This window comes from Pristiophorus japonicus, chromosome 8 (assembly GCF_044704955.1).
Source record: "Pristiophorus japonicus isolate sPriJap1 chromosome 8, sPriJap1.hap1, whole genome shotgun sequence".
Lineage (NCBI taxonomy): Eukaryota > Metazoa > Chordata > Chondrichthyes > Pristiophoridae > Pristiophorus > Pristiophorus japonicus.
In genome coordinates this window covers 146,880,877-146,889,873 of record NC_091984.1, presented here as the reverse complement: position 1 = coordinate 146,889,873, position 8,997 = coordinate 146,880,877, and the positions used below count along the sequence as shown (strand labels likewise).

The window sequence follows — 8,997 nt, the reverse complement described above, 5'->3', positions numbered from 1 at the left end:
TGCACACAGGAAGATTTACGAGGATGTTGCCTGGATTGGAAAATTTTAGCTATGAGGAAAGATTGGATAGGCTGGGGTTGTTTTCTTTGGAATAGAGGAGGCTGAGGGGAGACCTTATTGAGGTGTATAAAATTATGAGGGCCCGAGATAGAGTGGATAGAACGGAGGCTGTTGCGGGTCTGGAACTCACTGCCTGAAAGGATGGTAGAGGCAGAAACCCTCACCACATTTAAAAATTATTTCGATCTACACGTGAAGTGCCGTAACCCACAGGGCTATGGACCAAGAGCTGGAAAGTGGGATCAGGCTGGATTGATCTTTGTCGGCCGGCGTGGACATGATGGGCCGAATGGCCTCCTTTCATGCTGTAAATTTCTCCGATTCCATGAAGCTTCCAGACTGCAATGAGATCATGACCAGATCATCGGTTTTAACTATGTTGGTTGTGGAATAAATATTGGCCAGGACACTGGGAAGCACCCTCTTGCCCTTCCAGTAGTGATTATGAGATCTTTCGTGTCCACCTGAGAGGGCAGACGGGACTTCGGTTTAACGTCTCATCTGAAAATGCAAATCTTCCTTTTCTCAGAGCCGAGCATGCTAGTGACTGAGCCACGGCTGACACCTCCTGGTCGATTAGTCTGACACGCTCAGTCTCTGGGCTCACACTGGGACAATGAGCCCACTTGGGGAGCTCAGTCTCTGGGCTCACACTGGGAGAGTGAGCCCACTTGGGGAGCTCAGTCTCTGGGCTCACACTGGGAGAGTGAGCCCACTTGGGGAGCTCAGTCTCTGGGCTCACACTGGGACAGTGAGCCCACTTGGGGAGCTCAGTCTCTGGGCTCACACTGGGACAGTGAGCCCACTTGGGGAGCTCAGTCTCTGGGCTCACACTGGGACAGTGAGCCCACTTGGGGAGGGGAGCTTTGCCCCAGCCAGAGGTCGTGCCTTCAGGAGTGAGATGGTGAGCAGATGACGGGCAGTCTGTGGTGTAGAGGGGAGACATTTCACCGGCCGAGGGCAGGTGCTGAGCCCGTTTACCTGTAAGAATGTGGTAAGTGGATGGGGAAAGTGGGCCGGGCACTGAGGTAACATCCTGTGTTGCTGGTGGAACTCCTGCTGTATGCTCCGTCACGTGTGACAAATAGGCAGACACATCAGACGGACATCTGGGATGGGGGGATTGTCCTATGGAGAGATTGAGTATACTCGGCCTATATTCTCTCGTGTTTAGAAGAATGAGCGGGGATCTCATTGAAACATTCAAAATTCTGACAGGGCTTGACAGTGTAGATGCAGGGAGGATGTTTCCTCTGGCTGGGGAGTCTAGAACCAGGGGTCACAGTCTCAGAATAAGGGGTCGGCCATTTAGGACTGAGATGAGGAGAAACCTCTTCACTCAGAGGGTGGTAAATCTCTGGAATTCTCTACCCCAGAGGGCTGTGGAGGCTCAGTCCTTGAGTATATTCCGGAGATCGATAGATTTTTGGATATTCAGGGAATCGAGGGATATGGGGACAGTGCAGGAAAGTGGAGTTGAGGTAGAAGATCAGCCATGATCTCATTGAATGGCGGAGCAGGCTCGAGGGGCCAAATGGACTCCTCCTGCTCCTAATTCCCATGTTCTTATGGAACATTAGTCCGTGTTCTGGGGATTTTCTGCTGGTTCCAGGTTTAATCAGCAGGGGAATTGTGCGAGTCCCAGTTAATAAAAAGAAAAGAGAAATTAAAGAAAGACCTGCATTTATATAGCGCCTTTCACACCTCAGGATGTCCCAAAGTGCTTCACAGCCAATGAAGTACATTTTGAAGTGTAGTCACTGTTGTAATGTGGCCAACACGGGAACCAATTTGTGGACAGCAAGCTCCCACACACAGCAATGAGGTAAATGATCTCTTCACGGAGGAGGATACAAATAACTTCCCAGAAATGCTCGTGAACCATGGGTCCAGTGAACAAGAGGAATTAAAGGAAATGATTATTAGTAAGAAAATAGTGCTGGAGAAACTAATGGGCCTGAAGGCCGATAAATCCCCAGGGTCTGATGATCTGCATCCCAGAGTATCAAAAGAGGTAGCCATGGAAATAGTAGATACATTGATTGTCATCTTCCAAAATTCTATAGATTATGGAACAATTCCTGCAGATTGGAGGGTGGCAAATGTAACCCCACTATTTAAAAAAGGAGGGAGAAAGAACGGGGAACGACAGACCGGTCATTAATAGGGAAAATGCTGGAGTCTATTATAAAGGATGTGATAACGGTGCACTTAGATAACATCAACGGGGTTAAAGACAGTCACGTGGATTTATGAAAGGAACCTACTGGAGTTTTTTGAGGATCTAACTGATAGAATATATAATGGAGAACCAGTGGATGTAGTGTATTTGGATTTTCAGAAGGCTTTCGATAAAAATCCCACATAAGAGTTTAGTGTGCAAAATTAAAGCACATAGGATTGTGGGTAATGTATTGGCATGGATTGAAAATTGGTTAACTGACAGGAAACAGTCGGAATAAATGGGTGTGTTTCAGGGTGGCGGGCAGTGACGAGTGGGGTACCACAGGGATCAGTGCTTGGGCCCCAGATATTCACAATGTATAAATAAATGATTTGAATGAGGGAACCAAATGTAATATTTCCAAGTTTGCTGACGACACAAAATTAGATGGGATTATGAGTTGTGAGGAGGATGCAATGAAACTGCAAGGAGATTTAGATAGGTTGAGTGAGTGAGCAAACACATGGCAGATGTAATATATTGTGGATAAATGTGAAGCTATCCACTTTGGTAGGATAAACATAAGGACAAAGTATTATTTAAATGGTGATGGTTTGTGAAGTGTCGATGTACAGAGGGACCTGGGTGTCCTTGTACACCAGTCAGTGAAAGCAAACATGCAGGTGCAGCAAGCAGTTAGGAAAGCAAATGGTACGTTGGCCTTCATTGCAAGAGGATTTGAGTACAGGAGCAACGAGGTCTTTCTACAGGGCCTTGGTGAGACCGCACCTGGAGTATTATGTGCAGCTTTGGTCTCCTTACCTAAGAAAGGATATCCTTGCCATAGAGGGAGTGCAGCGAAGGTTCACCAGACTGATTCCTGGGATGACAGGACTGTCGTATAAAAAGAGATTTGGTCGACTGGGCCTGCAGTCACTAGAGTTTAGAATAATGAGGGGATCTCAGTGAAACGTATAAAATTCTGACTGGGTTGGATAGACTGGATGGGGAGGAAGTTTTCCCGGGCTGGGAAGTTTAGAATAAGTGGTCACAATTTCAGGATACGTGGTAGGAAATTTAGGACCGAGATGAGGAGAAATATTTTCAGTCAGAGGGTGGTGAACCTGTGGAATTCTCCACCACAGAAGGCTGTGGAGGCCAAGTCACTGAATATATTTAAGAGGCAGAAAGAGGGATTTCTAGAAACAAAAGGGATCAAAGGGTATAGGGAAAAAGCGGGAATATGGTGGAGATAGGGGATCAGACATGATCATATTGAATGGCAGTGCAGACTCGAAGGGCCGAATGGCCTACTACTGCTCCTATTTTCTATGTTTAAGTGATGTTGGTCAAGGGATAAATATCGGCCTGTACTCGAGCCACAGAAACAGCAACTGAGAGTCTCCCCACAACCCTGGAGCACTGCAGCCGCCGGATTGCGAGCCCTGCTGCCCCTGTTTGTGATCAGAAGTTGGACAGGAGGTGAGCGGGGGCTGGACAGATCAGAGTTGGAGCTGGGGGAGGCGGGACCTCGGGAGTGTCAGTGTGCTGAGGCTGAGCTCAGTTATATCAGAGACTGTGACAGGAGCACAGACTGCCCCCAGCGAGCTCACTCACTCACACCCACACTCTGCCCGTGTCTCACACACCGTGTCTGTCACACTGAGACAGGCAGGAGGCTTGGGAGCGATTTCCGGGGATGGTGCAGGGATGGGACCGCAGTGTGCCAACGTCCAGATCTCCTCCACACGGTGGGTAACAGTTCGTTACTTATACTTTGCTGGGTGAAGGGGGAGTGTGGGTAAAGGAATACAGCCGGGCTCCCTGTCATACACAGCACTCTTCAATTAACCCTTTCATTCACCGCAGCTCCCCACCATATTATATAACCCATACAGAGGCACTGGAGAGGGTGCAGAGAAGGTTTACAAGGATGGGACCAGAAATGCGAGGGTGTACATATCAGGAAAGGATGGACAGGCTGGGGCTCTTTTCTCTTGAGGCTGAGGGGTGACCTGATAGAGGTCTTTAACATTAGGAAAGGTTTTGATAGAGTGGATACAGAGAGAGTGTTTCCACTTGTGGGGAAGAGCAGAACTAGAGGCCATCAATATAAGATAGTCAGCAAGAAATCCAATCGGGAATTCAGGATAAAATTCTTTACCCAGCAAGTGGTGAGAATGTGGAACTGGCTACCACAGGGAGTGATTGAAGTGAATAGTATCGATGTATTTAAGGGGAGGCTAGACAGGGATATGAGGGAGAAGGGAATAGGGTGTTATACTGATAGATTTAGATGAGGAAAGATGTGAGGATCGAGTGTAATCATACGTAAACTAATACCTTCGCATATTCAGCATTTGTGTCTTAGAAAGATTCAGTATTTAAAGTGTTAATAACGGAGCATTGGGGTTTACTTACTCAGTCTGAGCTTGGTTCCTTTACCGAACGTGAGCCACAGTGACAGCTTCCAGTGCAGTGGCTGTACAATATACTCCGTCCCTGGCTCACTCAGTCTCTCTCCCCCTCTCTCTGTCTGTGTGTGTCTCCCTCTGTCTCTTTCTCAGCGTCTCACTCTATCTGTTGCTCTCTCAGTTTCTCTCTCACTCTCTCCTTCATTTTTTCTCTCTCTCTCTCTCACCCTTTCTCCTTCACTCTCTCTCCGCCTCTTCCCCTCACTCCCCCTCTCTCACTCACTCCCTCTATCTATCTTTCCCTCCCTCTCACTCTCCCTCCCTCATTCTCTCTCTCCCTCCCTCTCCCTGTGTCCGAGCTGTCTGTGGCAGTGCCCGGGGGAGTTGGGGATCCGACGTGTTTGGGACAAATCTCCCAGCTGCCCTTCCCGCCCCATCAGACGGTAACCCTGGGGCCACGGAATTGCTGGAGAATGAAAGTCCCCGTCACACAGGGCTCACCTCTTTGTGCCCCTCGAACAACGGGCTCCGTCTGCAAGCGAGATGTTTGTGTTGCTGACACAGGCCTTCCTCGGGGATCATTATAAAATAACGAGTTTCAGGGGCTTTAGAAACCTGTTTCCTCAGTCCCTGACTCGTGTGTACGTGGAGTGTGAGAGGATGCAGCCCCTCTTCCACTATTTGAAGGGGCTGCTCCTCGATTTCTGGCTCCACTTCAGTCCCACGCTCCTGGGCCTGTTCACCCAATGCCGGGGGAGTGGGCAGGTCGGAGGGCCTCCCAATGGGGCTGCTCCTGGGCCTAGTCACCCAGTGCCGGGGGAGTGGGCAGGTCGGAGGGCCTCCCCGTGGGCCTGCTCCTGGGCCTGGCCACCCAATGCCGGGGGAGTGGGCAGGTCGGAGGGCCTCCCCGTGGGCCTGCTCCTGGGTCTGGTCACCCGGTGCGGGTGGAGTGGGCAGGTCGGAGATGGCCATCCACAGGTCCCAGTTGGACGGGGCCCATGGGGTGGTCGCACTGCCTGCCTGTCTCCCTTCGGGGACTTTGTCCACACCCGGGTGGACCTGGGGACGGAGCCCAGAGTCGGCATGAAGCCTTCTGCGACGGCTGGGCACCGCAGGGCCTGGAGTGTGGGGTGGGCAGGGAAAGAGCACGACCATTTCACTTGTTCACTGTCCTATCATGTTTATACTTTGGGTTTTATAAGTTGTGCCCCTCTCAATAGTGGGGGGTTTGTGAGATTATTTGGATTGAGGACACAGGGACCACCCAGTGTCTCCGTGCTGTCTGAATGTACAGAGTAGAGCTGTGAGATTCTCAGTGATGAAGACACAGCCCCAACTCCTCTCTGACCCACTCCATCCTTTCCCAATTCACTGCAGCTTCCAGCTGAATATTCCTGCCATCACTCCCATCAAGCTGTGTCAGTCATGTGTAAAACCATACAGGAGGTGGGGCTGTGTGTTCATTATTATATATTATATATAACTGTGGGGTGAGTCAGTACAGGAGGTGGGGCTGTGTGTCCATTATTATATATTATATATAACTGTGGGGTGAGTCAGTACAGGAGGTGGGGCTGTGTGTCCATTATTATATATTATATATAAATGTGGGGTGAGTCAGTACAGGAGGTGGGGCTGTGTGTCCATTATTATATATTATATATAAATGTGGGGTGAGTCAGTACAGGAGGTGGGGCTGTGTATATTGAGGTTTTTGTACCGCTGTGTATCACAGTGTGAAGGGAAGCTCTCAGATTGCTGACAGTAATAGTCTGCGACATCCTCGCTCTGCACGTTGCTGATGCTCAGGGTGAACGTGTTGGACTGTTCACTGCCGGTGAAGCGATCGGAGGTTCCAGTGAAACGAGATGTTGCATCATAGATCAGCAGAGTGGGTTTCTGCCCGGCTTTCTGCTGGAACCATTCAACATCACCGCTTGCGGATGCACTGGCGGTACAGGTGATGGTTGCAGTCTGTCCCTCACTCACTGACAGCACCGGGGGAGACTGGGTCATGATGATGTCCCCACTGATACCTGAGGGGGAAATGGGGAAAGAAAGTGAAGTAAGCACTGTCACAGAAAGACGCTGTAAAATCAGAGATTGCTCGAGACACTGAGCTCTCCTCTAGTGTCAGCATTTGCCCTTCAATCACTGGTCAGTAGAGTTGGACAGAAATCGACAGCAAGGAGATATTAAACGTGGAAGGAGAGAGATTCGTACCTGCGACGCAGAATGCCAGAGGCCAGATCAGCTGGATGGGTGAAATCATGGTGTCTGCTCCTGTCCCTGTGCCTGCTTACTGATAAACTGCCCTTCACTGGGCTCTGCTTTATAAACCTGCAGCCTGTGAGAGTCTCACTGCCCATCCCTCAGTATGTAAATGTCTTCACCCAGAGAAAGCCACGTCAGCACATTTCACTTCCTCTTCTTCTCTCCCTCCATCTCCTTCCCGGTTCCTCTCTCATTGCCCTATGTCTCACAGCTTTCCTCTACACCTTTCTGTCTCTGATTCATAGCCTCTCTCTCCCTGTTTCACTCCCTCTCACTCTCCATTCCCCACAGACTCCCAAGTGCAGCACACTGAAATGCAGAGTAAACCTCCCTGTGCCCTGCCCCACCAATGGATGTTAACCCTTGACCCCAGACATGCCTTCTCCTGGAGTAAGGCCCCATTCCCCACAGTGGCCATCCCGTGGCCTCTCTCAGTACCCTGGCTGTTTATTGCCCAATTAAGAGCCGTTCTGTGCTGTGGGCCTATTCTCAGTGGGGACCGGTTTGGACAGAAAGCTGATTTCATGAAGGCCCAGCAGAGGGAGGAGATCCTCACCCCATCAGTGTGAGCTGGTACAACAGGACAGGGTCTGACCCACTGCCCCATCCTGTCCGCTCAGAACATCTTCGAATCCCTTCCCCGCTCCGGGGTGTTTTTACTGGGATCAGATGCCAACGATCCAACATTCACAACAGGAAGGGTGCACACTCCATGTCCACCATGGACTCCATGTCCCACTGATTCTCCAATAGGGCCCAGAAAACATGGCTCCTTCCTATAGGTCCCCCAATAGGGACCAGGAAACATCGATCCTTTCTATTGGTCCCCCAATAGGGACCAGGAACCATGGTTCCTTCCTATTGGTCCTCCAATCAGGCCCAGAAAACATGGCTCCTTCCTATTGGTCCCCCAACAGGGACAAGTAAACATGGCTCCTTCCTATTGGTCTCCCAATCGGAACCAGGAAACATGGCCCCTTCCTGTTGATCCCCAAATAGGGACCAAGAAACATGGCTCCTTCCTATTGGTTCTCCAATAGTGTGAGGTGGAGCATTGCAGTCAGGAAGATCGAGAATAGGGTTTGTGCATTGATGCAGCCATGCTTGACTCCGGTCCGAATGTGGATTGCGTCTACGGTGGATCCGTTGGTCAGGATCCCGGCTTGCATGTTGTCGTGGTACAGGCTGAGAATGGCGACAAACTTTTGGGGGCAGCCGAAACGGAGGAGAACGCTCCACAGACCCTCGCGGTTAACAGTGTCAAAGGCCATTGTAAGGTCAAAGGCGGCCATGGACAAGGGTTGGTGCTGTTCCCTGCTTTTCTCTTGCAGTTGTCGCGCTGTAAATATCATGTCCGTTGTACCCCGTAGTGGACGGAATCCGCATTGTGACTCCGGCAGGAGCTCCTCAGCCACAGGGAGAAGACTGTTGAGGAGGATTCTCGCGATGACTTTCCCAATGGCTGATAACAGGGAGATTCCTCTGCTGTTGCCGCAGTCGGACTTGTCCCCTTTTTTAAAGATGGATCACGATTACTGCATCTCTGCGATCTCCCGGCATGCTCTCCTCCTTCCAGATGAGAGGGATGAGGTCATGCATTCATGTCAATAGTGACGCTCTGCCATACATTAATGCCTCAGCGGGGATTCCATCCGTCCCCGATGCCTTGTTGTTCTTCAGCCGATGGATGGCCTTTTCAACCTCGTGCAGGGCTGGGGTTTTACTGAGAATGTGATGGGTAGCATGCTGCGGGATGGAGTCGAGGACACTCAGATCTAAGGCAGATTCTCGATTAAGGAGATCTTCAAAGTGTTCCTTCCAGCGGGTCCTGACTGCCTCAGTGTCCTTGATGGGTGTCTCCTCGTTCTTGGCCAGCAGTCGGGTGGGGCCTTGGGTGCTTGGGCCGTAGGTGGATTGACTGCGGTGTAAGTATTTTACCGACCCCTAAATCCCTAAAATCCCGAACGCAAGGTCCCACTACCCATCGCCCATCCTCGGCCTACCTTCCAGGTCGACCTGCCTGCTGCCATGTCCCTCCAGCTGGACCCTCGCTTCTCACTCCCCATTGGCCGACTCAGCTGCTCC

At 50.7% G+C, this 8,997-nt stretch overlaps 1 gene segment (V, D, J or C); it reads right to left on the bottom strand.

Annotated features, from left to right (window-relative positions):
• Positions 1-360: 360 nt before the first annotated feature.
• Positions 361-6,910, bottom strand: LOC139269176 (immunoglobulin kappa variable 3-15-like). The segment is given in 3 exon segments: positions 361-524; positions 6,402-6,674; positions 6,862-6,910. Coding segments are annotated over 3 exon segments (486 nt in total).
• Between the last annotated feature and the right edge of the window lie 2,087 nt (positions 6,911-8,997).